The following is a 26122-nucleotide window of genomic DNA, read 5'->3' on the forward strand; positions in this document are numbered from 1 at the left end:
CCCCACCCCACCCCACCCCCAGGCTTGGCAGGTCCCCAGCCCCCTCCCAGCTTCCCCTGCCTTGGCACCATTCCCAGGCAAGAAAGCCTGTCTTAGTTTAGGTGGTAACAGGATCCCACTGCCAGTGGCAGACCCAGATCATTGATTGGCCCAAGCGCCGCCCTTCTTAGGAAGAGTCATGAGCATCACTCCTGGGAAGATCACGTAAACAGGACTGTACAGGGTGACGATAAGTGCAGACTTCCACAGCATCTCTGCCTCCAGGTCCTGCAGGCTTCCTCTGCTGGGAGAAGCCCCACCACACCCCAAGCACGTGGCACAAGGGTTCAGTTCTTCCTGTAGAGCAGTGGTTTTCAACCCATGGATGGATCACAACCCCTTTCACAGCGGTTGCCCAAGACCATCAGAAAACATAGGTGTTTACATTATGATTCATAACAGTAGCAAAATTCCAGTTATGAAGTAGCGATGAAAATAATGTTATGGTTGGGGGTCCCCACAATGTGAGGAACTGTATTAAGGGGTTGCGGCATTAGGAAGGGTGACAACCACTGCTGCAGAGTCTTGGCCACACAGGAGGGAGGGAGTAGAAAAGACAGAGCCCGCTACCCAGGTGGAAAGAGAGTAAAATCTAAGATGTTATCTGTGGACAGACCAGTCCAGATTCCATTTCCTGAGGTCTGAATGCTGGTGAGAGGAGCCAGCTCACAGCCATGCTGTGAAAGCTGGAGGCTGGGATGTGCAGGAACCCCCTGCTGTGGCCTAGAACACGGGACATGTACCTCTCAGATACAGCTGTCATGACTGACCTTGTCGCTGGGGGCTGGGGTTGGACCCCAGGGCCTCCTTCCTGGAGTCCTCTCCCTTCCGTCCCCAGGACTGGAGAGAGTGCTGGCCATGCATTATCAGAAGCCCTCCTTCCTTCCTTAAGGCAACTTCATCACCGACCATGCCCACAGGCTGCCAGGGAAGTATAGAGTAGTTTGTTCCCTAAGCAACATCCTTGGTCATCCTCTTAACAGACAGTTTGACTCTAAGGTGTGAGTCATTTCTTGCTCTATCCTAGACCAGTGGTTCTTAACCTTCCTAATGCTGTGACCCTTTAATACAGTTCCTTACGTTGTGGTGACCCCCAACCATAAAATTAGTTTCATTGCTACTTCATAACTATAATTTTGCAACTGTTATGAATCATAATGTAAATATCTGATGTGCAGGATATCTGATATGCAACCTCTGTGAAAGGATCATTCGCCTCCCCCCATAAGGGGTCACAACCCACATGTTGAGAACCAATGTCCTAGAGCCTTGTTTTATTTCTTAATTTTTAACCTACTTCCTTAACACTAACCTAGGTCTCTTCTAGGACTGTTAGCTCAAGGCTTGCGGAGTCATAGGGAATTGTAGGGTCTGCTTCTGCCAGCATATTTGTTTGCCTGACTCCTTATCAACGGTTGTCAGTCTCTAGGCCAGAGGAAAGTCTCAAACTAGAATATTCAACTCCCTTCACATTGGCTCACTAGCTACTGACCGACTTAAGGGAACTTGCTTTCTTCTCTTAACCGACTCCTTCCTAGCCCCCATGGGGCTCTGTGAGTGTGTGTGAGTGTGTGTGTGTGTGTGTGTGTGTGTGTGTGTGTGTGTGTGTGTGTGTACATGCCCATTCACAAATATTATAGATGCTTTATAATGAAAGGAGAGCAAGTAAAAATGCCACCTTCTTATATAAACTACAGAGGGTCTGAGGAAATGGCTTAGTTTTTTTATAGTTCTTGCCATATAAGCTTGAGGGGCTGACATTAGCTCCCTGGCACTCACATGAAAAGCCAGGTGTGATGACATGTTCCTGTAATCCCAGCACTGGGGAGGTAAAGACAGGGGGATCCCTGGAGCTCACTGGCCAGCCAGCCTAGCTGAATTAGTAAGTTCCCCATTCAGTGAGAGTCCTTGTCTCAAAATATAAGAGCGTTAGTGATCAAGGGAGACACCTTGCCTTCATGTTTATATGTGCATGCATGTATATATACAATCACCCACATACATACATAAACACGCACACACAAGTTTATAGAATGCTTGTAGCTTTATGGTTAACTCGTCAGTCTAACATCTTGGCTCTCTGGGGACATTCCAAAGAGCTGGGCTGCTTCTAAGGCTTTAATTTACACACACACACACACACACACACACAGATAGAGAGAGAGAGAGAGAGACAGAGACAGAGACAGAGACAGAGAGACAGAGACAGAGAGACAGAGACAGAGACAGAAAGAACCACACTGATGCCTGCATAAAGAAGAGCATCCAAGATTGCACAGAGCAGTGTTTCCAGCCAGCTGTACCTTATGACACTAATGGACATGAAGATGCCAGGACGTTGGATAAAGTGGATAATGAAGCTGATCAGGATCCGTTGTCGTCACTGTTGCCCAGTGGCTTGAGTGAAAGGTGCCGTCTCCCTCAATACACACTGTTAGAAATAGAAGAGATCAGCGAGGCCACGTCTTTGCCTTCTCCTGCTCTTCCTCCTACCCTCCTCTCCTCTTCTGCCAACTCCAGCCCACTGCCTACCTGTTCTTTCATGTTGGACTTGTTATTTTGTGCCTGTGACCACATGGTATGTCACTGTGGGGACATGTGATGGAGAAGCTTCTTCACCTCGGGGCAGCTGGAAAGCAAAGAGAGAAATAAGAAGGGTTCTGGCCCCGTGTGCTGTTCCTCCAGTGACCTAGCTTCATTCTAGTAGGTTCTATCACCTAGATGTTCTATCACTAGGCCAGGAAACGAGGTTCAACACAGGGACCCATGGGAGACACTGAAGATCCAAGCTATAGCTGGGTTCATCTGGAAGCCCCCTGCCTTATCCCTCCCCTCCTTCTCCTCCTCTCCTCCTCCTTTCCTCCTCCTCCCCTCCTCCTCTCCTCCTCCTTTCCTCCTCCTCCCCTCCTTCCCCTCCTCCTCCTCCTCCCCTCCTCCTCCCCTCCTCCTCTCCTCCTCCTCCTTCTCCTTCTCTTCATTATGATCTAAGCATAGAGCTTCTAAATGATCCAGTTCAAACATAGGCCAATGCCAGCAGAGAGTGCTGAGGATGGGAGATTTCTGATTTCTGGGCCCTGTGGACCCACTCCAGGGGGTCTGGGGGAGACAGCCCAGCTATGATCCCTCTGGCTGGGAGGCTTACCTGAGCCGCCCCATCAGAGAGCCTGGTCTCCATGCTGAAATCTGTTTGCTTGGCCAGCAGCCCTTGGGAGTTAATATTTCTCTGTGTGTGTTTAGGAATTAATTTCTACTAAACTTAATCACCCCCTCTCCCCTACCCTCTCCCTCAACCCCCTTCCTTCTCCATTCCTTTCCCTTCTAATTTTCCACTTGGCTGGGAATTCTCCAGCAGTGAAAGTTCAGGCTTAGGGGAGGGCGGAGGTAACTGCTTCATTAGAGAGGATAATCTCATTGGAACCACTGGCTTGAATAATAACCCCTTGCAGGGGCCCAGGGCCTTTCTCCCTAGAGCTCACAGAACCTCTGGTCTAGGGCTGTATGGGCCCAGTGCACAGGAAGTGGGGTGAGAAAGGGAAGAAAGGCAGCTCAGCAAAGAAGACCTTAACTCACGGGCTGAGGGAGGTGGGTCCCCTTGGGGCCTGCTGGTCACCTGCGTATCTGTGTTTGGGGCAGAGGCCACTGTGGGGATGACAGAGACAAATGCCTGAAAACTCATGCCTTTTTGTGAGCCTACATAAGCACCCATTCCCCGACCTAGGAAGTGGATGAAATGGATGAAGACGGACCCTGCTGCCTCTACTGCCCGGTGGAGAGCGCTGCTTTCCCAAGTACTGGAGCCCTTGGTGGGAAGCAATCCAGGGGCTCTTCTAGGACCAGAAATGAGCCCTGTTTATATTCTCTAACTCTGGCATGAGCCACTTGAAAACCACATTCTCAAAAGGCTAAAGACTGTTATCTTGATGGACCCCATAAGACACAGAAGTCGTGGCCCTTCCCTGCCATCATCCCGTCCCATTTAAGGTCAGTTGTCTGTGGTTTTGGACATTCGCAGCCTCCACACTCCTGAACCATGCAGGATGCTAGAAATGTCAAAACATCCCTGGTTCTGACCTTAAACTTAACCTTCCAATGAGACAGAGCTCAGTTCTGGACACACTTTCGCCAGCTGTTAAGGAAAGGACGCTCTAACCACCCCACCGGTAGGCAGCATGCTGTCACTGTCCTGCCCTTCCTGGTGCTGAGCCTCCCTGGGCCTTTAGCCCTTCTTCCTTTGATGTGCCAAGGAACCGGTCCACAGCAGCTGCAGTTTAGGGCCGTGGGCTGAGGAAGTTAGGGGAGTGGTGGGGTGACACTGGCTGACACTGTTGACACCCCTCTCTAAGCTATGCACAGTTCTAACTGCTTAGCACACACTGTCTCGTGGAATCTTCAGGAAACTCCAGCTGTGTGATACCACGTTGTTCCCATTTTATAGAAGAAAAGACTGACACACCAAGAGATTAAGCATTTGGCCTAGATGCTCAAAGCTGTAAATCACACGTGGCTTCTTGTATCCTGTATTTTCTAGGACTGTGGTGAGATGCAGCCCTAGGAATCTGGGTAACAGCAAACAGCCCAAGTCAGATGTGTTCCCACCTATGCCTCCTCCCCCAACCTGGGAGAGAGAGAGAGCTCTGTTCTATTTAGTAACTTCCGGTGCTGTTTGGCCTGGAAGCAGCTTCACCCCTGCCCCCCCCTTCATAATTTAATCAAAGACACTCTTTTTAGACCTACTGATTGCTCTTGGAAATAGGAACTTCAAAGTTGGGGAGTCAGTGAATAATTGAAGCTGTACCAGTTCTCTGGGTCCACTGTTAATGGGCGTAATAACACTATTAATAGCGATGTCAGCTCAGACACTCTGGAAAAGTCCATAATATTAGCCTAATGGCTGACGGTAATGGAGTCCTTGCCGAGGAGCTGGCCTGGTAAATTAACTCCCAAGACTTAGAGGCAGACACTCTGGTTGCCAGTGGTTTGCTCGAGCCGCCAGAGAATGCCATGGGGACCCCCAGACTTACTCCTGACCTCATCCTTCTGGCTTGGGGTCCCTTGAATTCATCCCAGGGAGTTCAGGTTTGTCCAACAACTATGGATGATAGTCGGGTGCTTTCTTCTGAGCCTAGGAGGAGTGGTGGAGAGGCAATGTCTAGATAGAGCCTTAAGGACGTAAGAGAAGCATTAAGACCTCTCTTCTCAATGTTTCATCTCTTGAGAAGCTCCCACTCAGTAGGAGAGGGTTACTTTTAGCCCAATAACCATCATAAAACAAGAAGTTCTAGCTGGGCAGTGGTGGCGCACGCCTTTAATCCCAGCACTCAGGAGGCAGAGCCAGGCGGATCTCTGTGAGTTTGAGGCTAGCCTGGTCTACAGAGCAAGTTCCAGAAGAGGTGCAAAGCTACACAGAGAAACCCTGTCTCGAAAAACCAAAAAAAAAAAAAAACAAGAATTTCTAGACTGTGAGAAACTCCAGGATGCTATGGAGGAAATAAGGAGGAATTTCATATCTGCCTGGGGTTGAGGCAGGAGGACTGCAGTTACAAAACAGCTAAACTAGTCTGTCTGTAGATCTAGATGGAATTGGACAGGAATTAGACAGACACGGAAACCCGGACAGACCTGGGTGTACAAAAGCAATACAATATGTATCATGTAGTGTACACATACATGGGGAGAAGTGAGGTTTGCAAAAAAAGGGGGTGGAGGGTGTCAGAGGCTGTGGATGAGCAGAGAGTAGACTGGACAAGACTGTGTGACTCCTCGGGTGCCTCTGAAGGTGAGGGGAATTGCTGCCTTTTCCAAAGCTGAGCATGATAGAAGCTTGAAGAGGAAGGGAAGTGAGCACTTTAGGCCCAAGGCCCAAATTCAGACAGGCCCAAGAGCTTCTGGGTATGGCAGTCCCTTTCTGGGCCATTGATGATCCTTGTGTGTCCTTCCCAGGTGCACCCGGAAGGAACGGTGTGAGCGCTCCAGGGAACCCCGAAGGTTTGCCTCAGAGATGAAGCAGTGTGTCCGGCTGACAGTCCATCCCAACAACATCTCTGTCTCTCAGTACAATGTGCTGGTAAGGGAGGGGAGGTCAGAATCCAGGGAAGAACTCTGCCCCAACAGAAAGCACCAAGGCCTCTTGGGAGCAGCTCTAGGTCAGGGTCGGAGATGTTAGTGAAGGAAGTGTCTACTGGGAACCCAAGAAAGGTGGCATGGGCAAGAATAGTGAAGAAAAGGTTCCACTTCCACAAGGAAGTGACCATATCAAAGGTGATCAAGGAACGCAAATTAAGGCCACACTGAAATTCCATCTCACTCCAGTCAGTATGGCAGTCGTTAAGAAAACAAATAAAAACAAAATGCTGGTAGCAATTCAAGCTAGTCTAGGTGCTATGGAAACGAGTGCAGAGGTTCCTAAAAAAAAAAAAAAAAAAAAAAAAAAAAAAAAAAAAAGCAGACCCTCCCATATGACCCAGATATAGTACTCACTCCTATGTGATACTTGAACACTGATGTTTCCAGTCATAAAGAAGAGCAAATCCATGCCATTTGCTGAAAAATGGGTGCAACAAGATACTATTAACTGAATTTAGATCTGTCTCAGAGAGACAAATACCATGTTTCTCTCATTTGTGGGTCCTAGATTTTATAGAGACATAAAATCATATATTTATATATGACATAAAAGTGGGAGCTATAAAAAGAGGGGAAGTGGGACTAACCAGAGAGTGAGAGATGGAAATGGGGAGAGTGGTGGAGCGTGGGGGATATGCTCAAAATATATATTTGCAGGAAAATAGCATTATATTACCAAACATAAAAAAGCATAATATTTTATTATAACCTAAAATATGCCATGGGTGTGCCTAAATATCCATAGCCACTTTGGGATTAATTGGCATGCAAGTAAATACAGAATGATAGACTAAGACCATGCAGCAATGAGTGTTGGGAATGATCCCTTTATCTACAAAGGAGGCCAATGTGGGTCCATCAGGAGAATGATTTACAGACTTCTGAGTTCTAGCACTAAGCATGTGGTCATTAGTGTTCTCATTTTACCAAATGGAAGAGGTGGCCTATCAGCCAACCTGGTCCTGCTCAGAATTCTTCTAGCACACAAATCCCCTAAGCATTCCCGCTTTCTGGGGCCAAATCCATTCAGATCCTAGTGGGTTTCTTTAGTCTCTGCCTCTGCCTCCCACTGCCTTCTCTACACCACTCTTGTAACAAACTGATCTATGGTAATAATTCTCCTTTGTCTGTCTCTTTCTCGGCCTGCTGCCTTTCTTCCTTCTGTTCCCCATTCCCCCTCCTCTCCTCTTTCCCCCTGCCTGGCTGGCCTGTTCACAGCTGGTTCTAGAGACATACAATGTCCCGGAGCTGTCAGCAGGTGTCAACTGTACCTTTGAGGATCTGTCAGAGATGGATGGGCTGGTAATAGGCAATCAGATCCAGTGCTACTCCCCTGCAGCCAAGGAGGTGCCCCGCATCATCACAGAAAATGGTGAGCAAGCGGTCCCAGGAGGCAAAGTTGGATGGCAGACTCTTCACTGTGCCTGGGTAGCAGAACTCATGACAGATGTGGGGGATTGAGGGAGCCTAGGGGCAGGGATAAGTCCAAGGGAGTGGGCTGACGGTTGAAAGGGGTAGAGGTGAGCTTTTCCTCTTTTACCCTTGGAAACTGACTGCTACTACCCTTCTGTCTCAGCCCCAGCTTAGCAACCGACCGTCTACCTCATCCTAGATGAGGAGAAGTGACAGAGACGGTAGATAGAGGCCAGGCCAGAAGAGCAGTGGTGTATATTGGTGGTGTTCTTGTTTCAGCTGCCTTGGGGGGCGGGGACTGGGGAAGAGGGATGCTAGCCAGAAGCAAGGGTGTGATGGGGCAGGTCCAGTGGTTCCATAACCCTTCGTTCACAGTCACATGATTAGGTCCCTGACTCTAGAGCACTTTGTCCCCCACACACAGCTGCCTGTTGCTTGGAACCAACTCTGTTGGGAAGGATATGAGTAGACACAGGCTTGACACTGGTGAGGGACAGGCTGGCCTAGGCAGATTGATTCCGTGTTGTCCCTCCCATTTGGGCTTGTCACATTTATTCAGAGCTGATTGATTAATGAGGCTCCCGGGGAAGGCAGAGAACAAGGCTGGAAGTGGGGTCCAGGGTCAGGGCTGTGAATTAAACATGGGCTCCAATGCCTCTGTGGCGCCAGCTGAGGGGTCTTATACCCCTCACCCCTCTGGAGCCAAGTCCCCCAGAGGAAATAGTATCAGGCCTAGGTCTCTCTGCACAGAGGTCAGGTGCACATATTTACACATATATGCAGTGCCACTTTGTGCCACGGGCAACAGCTTTCCTTGGATCGTACATTTTTTTTCCTCCTTGGCTACTCATCACTGTTTGTGATTCTGAGAGGCATTTAGACACAGCATGTGAGTGTGTGTGTGCCCATGAGCTCAAGATAAGTGACTGGGGGTCCAGTGACATAACAGAGAAGAGACACCAAACATAACTTGTGGGGGGCGGGCGTGGGGAGCGGGGTAGGTTCATCCTGGAATTGAACCTTGCTGACTCGGGGGCCTAGGAAGCCTGACAGTGTCCCAGAGGAGCAGGCTCTCTTTCCTAGAGTGCATTTCTGCTCTCGGGCCTTTGGCTTGGGTCCTGAACTTCCCCGGGCCCCGATGGTGGGCTCTACCTTATAGGAGACCATCATGTCGTCCAGCTGCAACTCAAGTCAAAGGAGACGGGCGTGACCTTCGCCAGCACCAGCTTTGTCTTCTACAACTGCAGCGTCCACAACTCGTAAGTGCCCTGGCTCTTCTCAGCCTGCTGTCCCTAAGGCCAAGGCTCACTCAGAGATCAGAAGACCCCGCGACAATTTCAAGGGATCATTGTACGGAGGCTTCCAAGGAGGCCTCCTTAATGCTAGAAGAAGGGCCTCTCTCCTGTACTGATAGGGTGAATGGAAAGAGCCTAGAAAAAGACAAAAGTGAGAGCCTATGGTGTGAGCCCTGCAAACCCCTAGCCTGTGCATCTTCCCTGGCAGAAGTCTGATTCCCTTCCCACCATTCTGCTAGGGGTGATGTAGCTCACCTGAAGGACAGCAGTTCACACCTACACAGAGGAGGGACCAGAGAAGGGAGGGCAGCCTTTACACGTATCCAGGAGAGGTCAGGTGGTTGAGCAAGTCAACTAAATGCCCCACCCTATAAACTGGGTCAGGACTCACATAGACTGATAAGTGCAAAAGGAAAGTCAAAAGAGAGAGCGGCTGAGGCCCTGCTATGGAGATACAGAAACCCGACTCTGGCTTTGTTTGGCTTTGGCATCTCCCACCTCTAAATAGTAATCATGGGCAGCAGATTAGCTGGAGGATTTGACCATTCTGTGCACTAGTGTCCTCTATAAAAGGAGACCTAAAGGTACTGGCACCACAATAGTTAGTGACTGGCCTGTGTTAGTTAATTTCCTAATCGCTGTGACAGAATACTTGGTGAAAGTCATCTAGGGGAGGGAAAGTTGACTATGGCTCATGATTCACAGCATACAGCCCATCATGGTGGGGACATCATGGCGGTTTGTCTGCAGCAGTGAGAGCTTGTAGAATGGCTTCTTGCATCTTGGCAAGTCAGAAAGCAGAACAGTCAGGCCAAAACCAGAAGTGGGCATCTTCAAGGCCTGTTTCCGGTGACCCTTTTCTGCTACCTAGGTCACAGTCCCTGAGATTGCACAAATTTCCCAAAACAGTACCACCAACCAGGGACCGAGAGTTCAAGCAGAGGATCCTGTGGGGACATTTCACATTCGAATTGCAACATGACACCCCAGGAGCACTGTCCTATCGGAGCAGTCCCTGGTTGGGACACTGCTGTTGCTGACTGTACAGCAGACTTGACTCTCACAGGATGGCTCTAAGGCGGAAAAGCCATTGCAAGGCAACCTTTAGAAGCCCATGTGGCTCGTTGACTAGGTAGTACTCTTGCCTTTTCCTACGGCTATGTTGCTATTTCCTCCATGAAAGGATGAGATTGAACCAGATTGGAGATGTACAATTTTAATTTTCCTTACCATAGAAACTAAAATTAGGTATGGAAGTCCAGTATGCAGAACAGATGGAAGAAGAGGCTGTTTATTGGGGGAATTATGAGGCCAGGAGCCCCTCTATCTAGGAGCCCCATGAGACTGTATATAGTCTCCAAAGGACCTCTGTAGAACCTTTAGGATTCCATAGAGAGAGTTTGGAAAACACATGGCCTGAACCTCCAACATTCCTGTTTGCTTTAACATACTGTTATCATTCCTCTCTTTACAGGGTAGGTATGTAACATGACATTTAGGGGACTCTAATATGATAAAAAAAAACGTTAAGGGTCATGTAGGGTGTCTGTGAGACTAGAGCTTAGCTTACTTTGGGACCTCAAGGAAGGAAGCATCTATCCTGCCCAGCCAGAGCTGGCTGCTTCAATATCAGAATTACTTCTTGTCATTGAGTTGCCTATGACCTCACCTCTGAGTGGCATATTCCCTTCCTCCCTTATTGCCCCTAGAAAAGCAGAGTAAGAAATTCAATTAGGTGTGATGTTTCCATCTCATCTACAGTGTTACTCATCAGATAGAGGATTCACAAATTAATAAGACCCCAGCACTCAGGCCCTGCCCTCCACTGGAACCAATACCTGCCCAATTGCTTGGTCGAGGTTTGCAGCCTAGTAGCCTCATGGAAGAACTTGATGTTTAATGATGAAATAGAACACCAAGCAGTTAGGAGTATCCCTGCACAGAGGTTTACAAAGTGAGGGCCCAGAGGGACCAACTCTCCTTTGGCCAAAGATTGGTCAAGTGGAGGAAAACAGAAAGCTCTGACAGATGGTAGAACAGCCTGTGGAGAGCATGAGGCCTGCTCAAGGTAGCAGCACCAGACCCTTGTGAGAAGGGTGGCGCTCGGGGCAGCTCTGCCTGTGTGGCAAGGCCTTTGAGCTTGTGACAATAGGGAACCATGTTGGGTTTTTAAGCAACATAAGGTTGGCTCTTACAAAGTTGCCTATTTCCTGAAGGTAAAGGGTGGGGTTGGCAACTGTGCCAGGACACACAGTGTGGAGACTGGAACCTTGATAGCTTCCATTGTTATCAGAGCATCATTGGTGCATGCCCTTACCAGTAAGACTTGGAGGCAATCTGAATTAAAACCCGATTTGGGGGTTGTCTTAGTTCCTATAGACTCCAATCTTTATTGATCTCCTATTTAGCAAAGGACCATGTTGACCAATGGAGGTAGAGGGAGGCTCACCAGGCCTTGGAGGAAATGGGTTCCAGCTCTGAGTGAGGAGCTCATTCCCTGAGGCCTTGAGAAGAGAAGTGTGGATTTGTATGAGGTCTGCCTTTGCTCATCATTCAAGGGTTATCTCCCTTTCTAGCAAAATGTTCTGCTAGAGTCTAGAGATGTGGGTGCTTGGGCTGAAGTTCTAAGATGTGTGCTTCTCCTCTGTGCCCAGATGTCTGTCCTGCGTGGAGAGCCCATACCGCTGCCACTGGTGTAAATACCGACACGTTTGCACCCACGATCCCAACACATGCTCCTTCCAGGAAGGCCGAGTGAAGCTGCCCGAGGTAGGTCCCAGCAGCGCGATGGTGAGAGGCGCTGCTTGTAAGCACAGAACACATGTGTGGCCCTTCTCTTGAGAGGGAAAACCAAGAAAAGATCCCAGATTTCTTCTTTCCTCCCTAACCTTGACTCTTCAGGCACACTGTATGAAAGTATGAAAGCAGTAGATGAGCTCAGCTCTGCATTGACGCCATGGTTCTGGCTCAGCTGGGAGGTTCAGGTACAAATGTGTGAGTGTAAGTATGTATGTGTGAGTTCTTACCTTTGTCTAATATAAATGGAATTAACATGAAGAGTCAGGCAGCCAGTGGGCCACTGTGGCATGAAAAGCTGGAAAAGGCTGATAGTCTCATCTACATGGCTGGGTCTTGATCTTGAGGACAGGGGCAGAAGGGTAGATCGACCCCCTTAAGGTCAGGGGTCAAGGCTCCAGGAAACGCCCATCTGAAATCTGCCCGGAACATGATAGAAGTCAGACAAAGTGACTTTCAGGGTTTCTCCTGCTCTCAGAATAGTGAACCTGACCAAGGTTTGGCAACAGAAAGGCCCAAGACAGACAGAGAACAAAAGCAATGGACTTTGGGGGTTGCAAACGCCTCCCACTGCTCCCTTACCTCGGAGGAGGCTTGCAATTGCTTCGCTATCTTGCTCGTTTTCTTTCCTGTTCTCTTGTGGCAAGGTTGCCTTCGATGCTTAGAAAGAAAGGTTAAAAGAACCAAAAGAGAGCAAAGTGAGAGCTAGCAGGTTTCCCAGAACAATGGTGGGCTGTCTGTGAGAGATGGTGCTTCCAAGTACAAGGCCTGTTCAGGCCTGGCTTTGTCAGAATCTGCTGGGGATCCATGGCTGCTCCGGGGACTGGATAGCAGGCTCCTGAGAAAGGAACAGGCTTTGAGGACCATGGCTAACTACAAGGGCATGGAGACAGATCCAGCCATTGTCATTGCCCTTCAATTCTTTCTGTTTTCCATAAGCTGGGCGTGGTAACCAAGCCCCTGGAGTCTGAGAGGCCAGTGTAACTCAGAATCTTCATTTCTCCCTACTACAGTATCACATGGGATGAACTTGGGCTCTTCTTTGTCTTAGATTTCTGCTTATTTTAAGAGAAAGAATTTCTAAGAGTTTGTTTCTGGTCCCAGGGCCATTTTGAAATGAGCATAGAGGAAGAGGCTAAGTTGATTACCTTATGCGGTTGCTGTGGCAACATCTTCCTAGTGGATGTACCTAACAGGAACTAAGCAAATAAACATTTGTGAACTATTGACTAAGTCTAGCTTTTTGGGTTCAGTGAGAGAAGACCATTGTTTCCAGAACTCAAAACAGAATCTCTGCCTCCTAGTGTAAATGTAGCATTTTTTAAAAAGCCATTGGCTTTTTGTTTGTTTGTTTTCCAACACAACTATAGCAGGAATAAAAGGATACAAAGGGAAAGTATGCAACAGAAAGAGAGCTTGGTCATTGGTGTTTTTTATCCAATGCCAGAGAAGTTATTCACAGCTAGCCATCTAAACTTCTGCTGTTGTGATGGTTGGCTTTCTGATGTTATTGCAAATGCCTGAGATAAAACAACTTAAAAAGAGGCAAAGTTGGTGCAGAAAGACTTCAAAAGCCAAAGGACTGGGAAGTTTGCTGTGAGACGGTCTCCTAGGAAAGTCAGAAACTTCTCCCAGAGTGTCACCAACATGACTGCCTAGACATGAGCTGAACAAGGACAGCAGACATGCCAAAGTGGATGGGGATAAACCTACTCCTGAGGCCTCAACCCCACACAAAGAATTACAGACAACCAAGGAACGCTGAGAGTGGGAGAAAGAATCTCCCCCGGAAGAGCACACCAATTGGTTTTCCAGTGCCGAAAGGTCAGCCCTGAAAACACACATGAGTAACATATTCAGACCGAGCACGTTATATTAAGGAAAATTTATATGCATGTAACAACAATTAATGAAAAAAAGCCATGAACTTGAAAGAGAGCAAGGAAGGGGTATTTTGAGGACTTGGAGAGAGGAAAGGGAAGGGGGAAATGATATAGTTAAGATATATTATAATCTAAAAAAATAAAAATAAAAGAAAAAATTAAAAACAACCAAAACAAGAGCAAAGGTCTATTTTGGCCCATGGTTTTGGAGTTTTTAATCTATGTTTGGAAGGACCTGTTTCCTTTCAGACCTGCTGGAAGGCACCTTACTTCATGACGGTCAAAGAGTTAAAAAAAGAAAAGAAAGAAAAGAAAAGAAATGGACCAAGCCCCACAATTCCCTTCAAGGACACACCCCCAGTGACCTAAGACTTTCCAGTAAAACCTCCCTTCAAGTTCCCACTGCCAGCTCCCTGTAGCATCATTCTGGGGAATAAGCCTTAAGAACATAGGCTTTAGTGGGGCATTCCAGCCCCAGCCTACAGCGGCTGTGAAGCCAGTTATCTCACGGTGCCCTAGAGCCTTTGTGCTTAAGTTTCTGAGGCTTAAAAGCATATAATGAGATCTTCAGATCTGCATTTGATAGGACACCACTGGCCTACACGACCTCTAGGTTTCCGTACTTGCAGATAAATACGAGCTTGAGTGCACTTAAGAGAAATCACAGCCAAGAACTGTTCTCACAGGGCAAGGGTGCAATGAATGTTCTTATAGAATGAGTACCCAGTCAATGTCCAGTCAAGGCTTAGAGCTCCAAATGGCATCTGACTGGGTGTCTCCTGGTCTTAGAGCCTGAAGTTCCTCTAGACACCTGGGCCCAGACTCTCTGGGAATGCTGGTGAGGCTCAGACCACAGTGATTCTTCTCAAAGCCCTCAGGTTCACACTCCCCTTTACCCGTGAGGCTATGCAGAGAGGGTCCTTTTGTTTAGCCACGAGGGAGGCTGCCAGGTGGCTTTTCATCTGGGCTGCCCCATCTTGTATCCCCAGGAATGCTTTCATCCTGCCTCTTCCAGTTTCAACCCTGGCTTCCCTGGCTATCACCAGGGGTGTTGAATTACTTCTTTCCCTCGGAACAAAGAGCACGTTCAGGCGAAGTTATTGGTCTGGAATGGCGAACTGGTGGACCATTGTAGTTGTGTTATGAACAGCAAGTATTCAGGCATAATTACAATGATTAGAAATAGAATGCCCAGTAACATATGTCGTTTATAGTAACTATATCCCAGTTACAAGGGATGGTTTTGTTTCAACTAATGATGGCATTGTGATAACAACGTAGACCCTTAGATCGGCTGCCAGAACCTGGGCGCAGATAGAAAGGGAGAGGAGAGATGAGGTGACAGCATGCTAGGGTGGCCGTGTCTCCCTGCTTGCTCCCAGTCCTCCTCCCTTAGTGTCCACAAGGCTTCCTGCCATCTCCTGGAATGGCCTTTCGGCTGGACAGCCATCACCAGAGCTGCAGGAGCCCCTGTCCTTGTGTGCACCGCACAGAGTTGCTGGCTCCTCCACAGCCTCACCTGAACAGATCCATCTAGCCAACACCCTTGGTAGCGATGATTAAGACGAGCTGCTATAGAGAACACATCCACTGGCAAGAGGTGGTCCACAATGAGCTGTTGCACTGTGGGTTCTCATCGGAGCTGAAAAATCAAAGTGAACCACCGCTGAAGCTGTGCTCTCCAGGCACCAAGCTAGGAAAGTTACAGATACATGGGTGGTTCCCAGGGGAACGATCTCAGAAGGGAGGTTCTGGACACTCCTCCTCCTCCTCACGTTTAGCCAGTGTGCTCACTCCAGAGAACGGTAGTAAGATCAGAGGAGGAGAAATGCATTCTATTTGATCTGCAATGGTGTCCTTGAAAGGTTCTCCCAACATCCGCTGCTACCCTGATGCCTCCAAGATGTCCTACACTAGGACAGACATGATGAACTCTGGGACTCTAAAGGTCAAGTTCAAGCTAGAACTACAGAACCAGAAAGGAAGAATCCTAGACTGCTGCTTGTCCCTGGTTCTGAATGAAATCCACCCTTAGAGATAAAGGCCAAAGGCATTTATCCCAGGCTTGATTTTGGAGAGAAATTAGGCTATCCCCACCGTCAGTGATTCTGCTTTAATTCCTAGGACCCACTCCCACTATGCCTTTAACCCTCCCCTGAGAAAACAAAGCCAAACCCAGCTCAAAAACTTGTTTCCAACCCATGCACACATCCCCCTTTCAGGTATTCAATTACTGGGCTGCCATTTCTCCAGACAACTGCACTTTCCATCAATCTCACCTGCCCCTCCCCCTTGGGGTTATGGGTATTTCCTTTCTGTATTATTACTTCGCTCTCTCCATAAACCAGCCCATCGTAGATCATGCTAATGGCATTATAAACTTGGGGAACAGCAAGAAAATATATGATGCATTACATCTTTGTATTGAGCATCAGGGGTCTGAGAAGGTGAGTATAAATTTGGGGAGTTGTTAGGGCTACTGGGGCTGGCTCCTGTTTAGAATTGATGCCAGGAGGGGGCTGAAGTAGTATTGGGGGAGAAGAAGTGACCTGCAAATCATGCTTTCCTTAGACACTCTAGACCGGCTGTCCCCAAGAGCTTTGCATTCTCCCAATTTCACTGTAACAACTGGGTGAAACAGAGCTTTCATCTTGCAAATACATCAGGGGCTGTAAATCTACAAGCCTGTCCCTCAGCCCTCCAGGCAGTCCCAGGCAGCCCCAGCCCTGAAGGCAGTGTTCTCTCTCCCAGCCAGGAGCATTCTTTATGTCCTTGTTCAATTATTTAAATATGCTATGAAGCCTCTGCCCAAAGGAGCCACTGGCAAGCTGGACAAAGTGGATGGAAAGGCAGCTCCATGGCTTTCCTACATTGCCTTTGCTCCCGGCACTCGGTAACCCACCCTCATTTGTGTGCATTTAAGTGAACACTGCAATATACAAGGGGCCAGCCTGTGGACCCGGAATCATCCGGATCCACCTCCAGAATTTCAAGCTATTAAATATTTGCTTGTGCCTCAAGCCACTGTCCCTCCATATCTTTGGTCTATTCTTACAACTGTAGAATGTAGCCACAGGGTGAAACAGCCTCCAAGGGAGACTATTTCTTACTGCATGCATTCACGTCTCCACATAATCTTGTCAAATACAGGTGTTTTCTATTCTGCAAGAGTTGGCCCCTTTCAAATGACGGTTCAGAGAAATACCTGCTTTGAAAAGAGAGGGCAGAATGTTTTGGAGGGAATCAGTGTGGGGTTAGATAATCATCTGTGGCTGAAAATAAGATGAGCAGAAGAAAATACTGACTCACCATTTGTGAGTACTGAGGTTACTGCTTATTTGAATCGTCTTCATTGAAATATCAGGATGATGACATGAGTCGTGTTACAAAACAAGATAGCACATGGGAAAGTATGTGTGATGGGGGTAGGGACTGAATCCCTGCGCCAAGTTAACCACATCAGCTAGAACTGCAACAGGAGCACAGAATGACTACCAGATCCGGTGTCCAGTGCTAGGAGATACCAGGCCGAAAAATACCAGTGATTAAAATAATAAAATACTTCCCTGCTGATAACCATATCTCCATGTAAAGTCTCCTGTCACCCTTGCTGATTCTTCATTCATTCAGTTGATTGGTATTTTAGATACCACATTTTAAACTAAGTAGATACTGTGTTTTTGTTTTTTAATTTTTTGAAGTTAGCATGTAAAGAAATAGGTTTGATTATGCTGTATGTGTATGTGTGTGTACGTGTGCATGCTGTGTGTGTGTATGAGAGAGAGAGAGAGAGAGAGAGAGAGAGAGAGAGAGAGAGAGAGAGAGAGAGAGAGAGAGAGAGAGATTATTCTTTGTTTTCCATTTTTCTTGAGGAGATATTGCTATTCCTATTGTAGAGATGGAAAAAAATGAGCTTCAAAAAGAGTCTATTGATGAGTCCCAGATCATCTATTAGGCTAATAATAGAGCTAGGACAGAAAGGAAAGCAAGCCATTCTTCTCCATAGGTCACATTCATGACGCCACATGGGTCACTTTTCCTTCCTTACTAAGCTGTTCTCTAATCTTCCTCAGACACCAGCTAGGAAGCCTACAGTTTCCTTCGATTCTGGTGCTATCTGCTTGGAGTTAGTGTCAGATCCCACACTTTAGAGGGCTCACCCCCATTTAGGATGCCAGTCACAAATCACAAGACATGGTCACCTATGGGTCTGACCAGCTGTCTATAACCTGGGCTTCCTCACATTTGATACTTTGTTGCAATGGGTCACAGCTCTCAGAGAAACATTTATTTACATTTTCTGGCTTATTAGAAAGGATTGTACAAAAGATGCAGATGAGGAGCTAGTGAAAGCTGTGAGGAATGAGGTCTGTGGGAACAAGGTCCTGCTTCAGGTGTACACCCTCTCAGGTCCTGCCATCTGTTCGCCAACTAGAAAGTTCCAGGAACTCTTTCATGGAAGGTTCCTTTTCTTTAAGATTTATTTATTTATTTATTTATTTATTCATTTATTTATTTATTTATTTATTTATTTATTTATTTATTTATTGTGTGTGTGTGTGTGTGCCTGTGTGTGCTTGCGTTCGTTCATGCAAATACCAGAGGAGGCAGGAAGAGGGTATCAGATCTGTTGAAGCTGGAGGTACATATGGTTATGAGCTCCCTGATGTGGGCGCTAGGAACCAGACTCCAGTCCTCTGCAAGAGCAGTACGTGCTTGTGGCCAGTGAGCATCTCCTGAGCTCCTTATGTGGGGTTCCTATGGCAGTCCCTTTATGCAGGCAGGACTGATTAACTCCTCTTCAACCAGCAGCGTGCTTACTCCAGAGAATGGTTGTAAGATCAGAGGAGCAGAAATGCATTCTATTTGATCTGCAATGGTGTACTTGAGTGGTTCTCCCAACATCCACTACCACTGGCCACTGCTACTGAACTCAACTTTTAGTTCCTCTCTCTTCTGCAGCCCCTGGGAAGTTCCTCTCATCCCTCGGTGAGCTAGCAAATAGTCCCCATCCTCAGATGAGCTCTTCATTGGCTTAAACTCAAATATGGTTGAAATGGGCTTATTGAGAACAACAGAAAGTTCCTATCACCATAACTCCAAGGGTTTTAGAAGCTCTGTGCCAGGAACCAGGGACAAAGCCCAAATATGTATTTTATAGTATGCCTTTATAGTATGGCCCAGGACCATAAAAATCATCTAGTCCATACCATATCTTCATTTTGTGGATGAAGAGAGGATTTGGCCATGTGGTTGGCTAGTCTGTCTCCTGTCTCTGAGCATGTGACAAAGTAACTTAAGGATGTTACTTCTCCTGATAGATAGATTCAGGGGACCAGATTCAGAGGCACAGAGGTGGAGTCAATAAGACTCCCTGTGTGGTTACCTCATGGTTCCCAGGAACCCATCTCTTTAGAGCCTTGGGACCTCCTGTAGGAGGAGGAACATGAGGCAAATAGATGGAATTAAAAAAAAATCATACTGAGTGAGGTAACCCAGAGCCAGAAAGACAAACACGGTATGTACCTACTCATAAGTGGATATTAGAAGCAAGGCAACGGATAACCGGGCCACAATCCACAGCCCCAGAGAAGCTAGACAACAAGCAATGCCATTCTAACCCATTTCAAGGTTCCAAGATCCTACCTACCAGAACAGAACAGTCTAAGAGAGAGGATTCTCAGTAGGAGAGCCATGGACAGAGGACGTTCCTCCCTACCTGTCTCTCCCATGCCTGAGGCACTTGAAGGTATTGAGATGAGTCAGGTCCAGCAAGAGGCTGGGATATGCTGCCAAGAACTGATGCTGTAATTCTGGAAAAGGAAGAGAGATGGGAGTGGGCTAGATGGATGGGCCCTATGAACAGGCAGTAGAAACTAGGAACAGAAGAGGGACAGACTCCAGCCGGAGCTGAGGGAGGCAAGGAAAGAGGAAACACTTGCTGGATGCTTACTCTCTGAGTCAGCCATCTTGCACATGTTAACTCATGGAGTCTCCAGAACATACATTTGGAAGAAGACTGCTCCTCCCTGGACTTACGCCAGCTAATGACAAGTGCACTCTTCTTGATTCTGAAACGAGCAGAAGGAGACAGGGACTCTATAACTTAATTCCCAGCATCTCTCTCTAGCTAAGGAACCCCAAATGTCGATGACCAAGATGTCAGAGTTCCTAAGCCCCTGGGCGGGGAAACAGGACTTCAGAGTTCTGGGGGACTGTGGTACCTTCTCTGAGATTTCCCATTGAGGTTTGAGTCTGTAGATGGTTTTGCACCTGGCATCTTAGCAGGAAGCAGGTCAGTCTGGGATGATGGGTGGGAGGAAGGGCAGGGTGGTGGAGATGGCCTCTTCATGCCTTATTGCCTAGGGGAAAATTGCCATTTTACATTTCAATTAAGCAGGGGCACTGGGGTCAAACATCAGCACTACTTAGAGGAAGATGTGTCCAGCCCATCCCTGGGCCTCTCCAATTATTATTAATGAACTTACTCTCAGAACTGCCAACCTTTTTATATGCAAACTAGGCCTTTATGGGGCCATTGCTAATCAGGACTCATTAGAGCACTCCTAACAAGCTTTGGTGAGAATCTTACAGGGGACAAGTGAGAAAGGCTTTAGCTCTTGACATTTCCTGGACAGAGCAGGGTTCCAGTCTAGTTCAACTGGGTCTCACCCCTCCAGCTGACTGAGAGATTCCATTCAGAGAGGGTCCTGCTCACCAAACCTGTTCTTCCATAAACAGGAGGAAGGGTGGTGATTCAAACAGTTGGCTTCTTCAGCTGTCCACCCATCTGCTAACACTGAGGTATTCTTTTGCCTCTCCCTGACTCAGTTTCTCCTTTAGGAAGGGGGCCAGTCAGGTTGTTCAGAGGAGTCTAGAATTCCAGGTTCCCTGGGCCTGCTCATGGATGGCAATATTTGCTGGAGATGTGGAGGTGAGAGGTACCAGTACTCCCTGGCTCTCTTACCAAGTGTGGTCACAGGCCCAGCTCCTTGGAGGAAAAGCAGTCCCGGCCTTAGGCAGAGGTGGGTCTGCAGTACCCAAGGACTGGCTCATGATGCCCCATTCTTCAGGGAACTGCTGTCCATAGTCCCCCAGCCCCCCACACCTCCCTATTCAGCCCAAGCATCAACCTCTCCACAGAACCATGCCCCTTGCCTATGTACGCCACAGTCACATCTTGTCAGAGCATGGGGGATCAGATAGATACATGCGGGGTCTGCACAGATCTGGAGCCACTAGGACTCTCTGTGAGAGTACCTCATAGGTCCCAGATATTCACCTCTTCCAAACCTTGAGAAGTCCTGTAATTGGAAGATCAAGGCTGTGCTACGTCCTTGCCGCTGCTCCCCCGCTACCCTGAGACCTCACCACTCCTCTATGTTTTCAGTTTGGGGTTGGGTGATTTTAATGGTTGCGAAATTTATAAATGAAATCAACACTATTCTAACATGCTTTGGGGGTACAGCTAAATGCATATGCACTGTGTATAACCATCCCCACAAGTCTCCAGCTGAAACTCTTCCCGTGGAGCAACATCCATGCCCCTTACTTGTCCATCACCATTCTCCTTGGAATGTGAGGTGAGAGGTACCAGTACTCTCTGGCTCTTACCAAGTGTGGTCACAGACCCAGCTCCTTGGAGGAAAGGCAGTCCCCTAGCTGCCTTGTGCACATGGAATCATGCAGAATTTGTCCCTGTGGAGCTAGCCTATTTCACTTAGCACAGTGTCCTCAGTGTTTAGCAATATTGTTGTGTGGGTCAGAATTTTCACCCTATTTAAGGCTGTATACTTTTCCATTGTGTGGGTATGACATATCTTTTTTTAATTCTTTCATTCACCCATGGACACTTAGGGTGTCTTTGCCTCTCAGCTGTTGTGACGGATGCAAGTGTGAATGTGGCCTACAAGGATCTGTTTAAGTGTCTATTTTCAGCGATTTGGGGGAATACCTAAAGGGTGGAATTATTGCATGTGCTGTTCCCTTTTGAGCTGTTCTCAAATGGACAAGATATCCAAGTCCTACCTAATGGACAAAGGGATGTTGAAGCTCAGGGTAGGGGTGTGCTAGGGTGGGTCAGAAGCTCACTGTTTTCCTAGTGCAGCTCCTGGTGACACAGGGAACCAGTGGCTCCTTTGCTTTGAAAGGCAGCCTCCAGTTACCTTTAAGACCCCTCTAGTGTGCTCCCTTCATGGTTTCTTTAATCAGTATTACCCCCATGAAGACCAGCGCTGTGGAGAGGAACAGCAGCCTCAGCTGAGACTCAGCAGTGAGACTGTGTCTGAACATCTTCAGGAAGGACATGGGTGCCATGCTTTCTATAGTCAGCTTGCTCAAAGGTCCTCTGGTTAGACAGTGCCCAGAAAGAGGGCAGAACCTGGGGGATGGGAGACCTTCCTGGCACAAGGCCAAGAGTGCCCATCCCATCTTCTGACTCCATCATCCTCCAAGCCCATTCTGGCCTCTCAAGTTCATGATGATTGTTTTCAAAAGAAAGGGGCCCAGGGATTCATTTCCTCCAGGGCAAAGACCCTCTGTGGTTGCTTGGTTAACAGTGCTGCTGCAGGCCTCCAAGAGAAGCGCTGTGTGTCTGCTCTGAGGGGCATTTCCTCAGTGCCGACCATCTTCACCACTTAGTCAGATGCTTTCAGACTGAAAAGTCCGCCGAAGGAATACAATTCCAGAATATTGCCAAATGCCACCTCAGCCCACGTACTGGAGGCCCTCTCCGTTTTCCCAGCTGTGGTCCAGATTTGAGTTCTATGGGCAGAGCTGAGACCCAGGCTGTTGCCTCCATGTGTAGCTTCCCATATGGGCCATCTGTCCTAACTCCTGGCTGCCTGGAACTTGGCAGGCAAAGATGCCGTCAGTCCCCAGAGGAGCAGGATGCCCAGGCAGCAGGGTCAGTCTCTGCCAAGGAAGGAAAGGAATTGGGAGGGGACCGTGGGCCTGCTAGAGATCTGGGGTATAAATTGGTATTAAAATTAACCTGAAGAGGCCAAGGATAGACTCCAGGAGGAGTGGCCTCAAGATGGTGAACTAAGAGTTGAGATTTCTTATTCTTATTCCTTCCCTGCTGTCTGAGGATGGGCATGTGGGCCTCTAAGGACGGGCCGTAGCAAAGACCGACGTCTATGTAATGTTTGTGGAGGTCACTGTCTGTTTGGTTTCCCACATGCCCACGCTGAGCCATGCCCTCTCGTCCCCAGGACTGCCCCCAGCTGCTGCGAGTGGACAAGATCCTGGTACCAGTCGAAGTGATCAAACCCATCACTCTGAAGGCTAAGAACCTCCCACAGCCTCAGTCGGGACAGCGAGGCTACGAGTGCATCTTGAACATCCAGGGCACCGAGCAGAGGGTTCCCGCTCTGCGCTTCAACAGCTCCAGTGTGCAATGTCAAAACACCTCCGTGAGTCACCCTGCTGGTCTTATTATTATGGGCCTCAATGGGTCCCATCAGCTCGGTCCTGCTGGGCTTGCTACCCAGTAGATCCCTGGGCTCCCTACCCACCTGAATCCTTTCTCCTACTCCTGTTCTGTCTATCCAATCCAGCCCCTGAACCCATGCATAGTACAAAGGGTTCTAGGACCACCGGAAAGTCCCCCAGCTGAGGACTCTGGTTATAGCCATGGTGTGCTAAGGGTCACCTGCACAAGGCATTCTACTGGGCCCTGGAGCCCTGTCTAAGGGCAGATGTAACTACAGAAAGCTGAACTTCCTCCTCAAAAGCCACTCTAGAAGACGTAGGCCCTTCCTTCTTACCCAGCCTGACCTGAGTGTTGCACTTGAGCCCACAGAAGCCTACCACTGCCTTTAAACCTATACAAAAGCTGTGTCGTAGCAAGGAACAGAGGTAGTGTCACCATTAAGTATCACTGATGGGGTGGGAGTTGGCTTGGATCCGCTGGCCTCTGCCCAGTGTTTCCAAGCTCCATCGTTGAGGTCAAGTTCTGCCAATGGGGGTCAGGAGCCCCCAGGCTGCCAACAACTGCCCACTGGATCCCTAAGGAAGACAGTGTTCCTGACTATGAGCCCCTTTCCTCCTAGCTTATCCCTTTCCTTCTCCTGTTGCCTTCCAGTCTGGGCTCAGCTCCCTTTCACTCATCTGGGCTCCCTTCTCTTCACCTAGGTACTTGAGAGCAGCTAATGTTGGTTTAAGGACTTACGGACTTACAATGCTCTTTGCAGCAATGAAAAGACGTATGGTTCTTCATTGTACAAAAGACAGGAGGCAGGTGCGGTGCCTTATGCCTGTAGTCCCAGCATTTGGGAGATTGGTGCCGGAGGATCACCACAAGGCTGAGCCTAATGTGGGCAATGGAATGAGACCCTGTCTCCAAAAAAAAAAAAAAAAGAAAGAAAGAAAGAAAGAAAGAAAGAAAGAAAGAAAGAAAGAAAGAAAGAAAGAAAGAAAGAAAAGAAAAGAAAAGAAAAAGAAAAGATGAGAGCGAGGCAGAAGAGGAGGAAGAGAAGAGGGAGGGAGGGAGGGAGGGAGGGAGGGAGGGAGGGAGAGAGGGAGGGAGGAAAAGAACATAACAGCCCAGGTTGGGAGTGTGCAGATTCAGGCTTGGGGAGCTGAGACTGATATAACTTGGGTACCTTCTTTAGTGTCAAAATGTAAGAAGCATGAAATTAGATTTGTGGGCAAGTCTTCACAGGGCACTGGAGGGCAAGTGCAGGCCCTGAAGCTGAAGCCCCATTTGCTTCCAGGCGACCTGCACCTGCTCAAAGGGATTGACTTCCTCAAGGTCACATAGTGGTGAATAGCAGGGCTGGCTGGCTCTGGGGTCCCCTCCTGTGTCACGCTGTCTCCCAGTCACTCGGCTAGCTGCTATTGAGTAGGTAAACATGGTGGCTTTATTTGAGAGTGTAACTCGGGGCCTAGAGAGTCCCACACAAAGGACTGCATGGGAACAGCCCTACTTTTCCTGAAGGAAGTAGTCCAGGAAGAAATGGGGTTCAGAGAAGCCCACATTCTTGCTCTATGTAGCAATGCAGGGCTGATCTGTCCCCACAGCTTCCTCTCCTGCTTCGTCCTTGGGTGTTTTCAGATTTCTGCAGCAGTCTAAACCTGCAAGCACAGGTGATATTAGCTGCTTCCTCACAGCGCCCAAGGCCAAGCCAATCAGCCCCAAGGGTTTGGCTCAAGTAATTCTCCCCGCCAGACAAGAAGGCACTGGTGGAGAGGGGAAGCCAGGATCCCCCACTGGACTCTGTAAGATACAGAGAAATTTCAGACCATAGAGAAACAGTTTCTCTTCCTGGGAGAAGCTGCCCCAGGGTGTGGGAAAACATCTGGAGTGAGGAGAAGAGAGTCTGTGACCTTGGTAACAGAGAGAGGATCACAATGTCATCAGATGCCCCTGAGACCCCATGCTTAGCCTAACCTGATCCCATAAAGTCCCTATAAACCTTCCTCTGTGCCCTGGAAACTAACTGGTCTTCCAAGAAGCTGGTTTAGACCAGCTGCTCATTCTCTTCTGTGAGGATCGGAAGCGTCCTGGATTGCCATATCCTCAGCAGGTCCAATTGCCATATCGTCAGCAACCATAGTCCAAGGGCCGCTTGCCCAGGGAGCCCCTGGTAGTCACAGGAGACTCTCTGGATATGAGGGGGACACACAAAGGGTCAGGCCAGTGTTGTCCCCTCTTCCACAGGAGCTTGGTGCTGGCACCCAGTCAGCGTGAGTAGGGACCGGACAAGACAGGGTGGGGATCTGTCTTGTCTGTCTGATTCTCAGTTCGGGGGGCGGGGGGGGGGGTTTAAGGACTCAAAAGTGACACAGCACCCATGGGGACCCTCTTATCTGGAAACCCAGCTCTTCAAGTCCTGTGGTTACCTGTGCTTCTGCTGCAGGCCCAAGCCTCTACGCTTCTGAACTCTAGGCCCCAGACACTTCTAGATCTACTTCCGGAAGATGTGGAGCCTTGTGATGGGCTGGATGCAGAAGCCAAGGCTCTGACCAACCAAGGACAGCGCAGGGTGGGCCCTTTAAGAGCTGCAGAGGTTCCCACTGCTCTGTCCTCAGGCAGGCCTAGCTCTAACTAGCGTGAGGCTCTGGGGCCTCCGAGCTGTCACAGAACCTCAGCCACCTCTGCCCACCCGACGTTTTTCACTTTAACAGCCCTAGTGATGGGAGAGTTTTAAGTCTCTGAGACAGTAAGAAGGGTGACCTACTGTCATTGAGACGGTAGGGGGGGCAACTTCAAAATAGATTCAAGAGGAGTCCCCTGTCCCAACTAGACCCCCTGGAGCCCCACCCTTCAGGGGGGGCTCAGCCCTGACTTCCCCCAGGAGCCTCTCTTTGGGAAGGCCTAGAGGGGGTGTCAGCTAGATCCCAGGGTAGTGTGGATCTCAGCCCAGATGTCATGTAGCCTCCTTAATCTGGGCAAACCCCACTCTCCCAGAGTTCTAGAAACAGGGTGCCGTGGTACAGAAACAGAGCTGGGAAGTATCTCCTGGATTCTGTTAGCAGGGGACTCTGAAACCCCGGGAGGGCAGTGGCTTTGCCCTGGGCTCACAGCTTATAAGATGCAAATTCAGAACTGGAATTCAGTTTCACCGGCAC

The 26122-nt window shown here is 48.6% G+C and overlaps 1 protein-coding gene across 2 annotated transcripts in view; it reads left to right on the forward strand.

Moving 5' to 3' along the window:
* Nucleotides 1–26122, forward strand: part of Plxna4 (plexin A4) — a 464905-nt gene that overhangs the window by 356882 nt on the left and 81901 nt on the right. For both annotated transcript variants that reach the window (XM_076566560.1, XM_006991601.4), the window contains exons 6-10: nucleotides 5980–6103; nucleotides 7381–7534; nucleotides 8735–8834; nucleotides 11525–11639; nucleotides 22762–22962. In XM_076566560.1, the coding sequence (XP_076422675.1) occupies nucleotides 5980–6103; nucleotides 7381–7534; nucleotides 8735–8834; nucleotides 11525–11639; nucleotides 22762–22962 (694 nt within the window). The remainder of the gene's footprint in view (nucleotides 1–5979; nucleotides 6104–7380; nucleotides 7535–8734; nucleotides 8835–11524; nucleotides 11640–22761; nucleotides 22963–26122) is intronic.

This window comes from Peromyscus maniculatus, chromosome 3 (assembly GCF_049852395.1).
Source record: "Peromyscus maniculatus bairdii isolate BWxNUB_F1_BW_parent chromosome 3, HU_Pman_BW_mat_3.1, whole genome shotgun sequence".
NCBI classification, from domain to species: domain Eukaryota; kingdom Metazoa; phylum Chordata; class Mammalia; order Rodentia; family Cricetidae; genus Peromyscus; species Peromyscus maniculatus.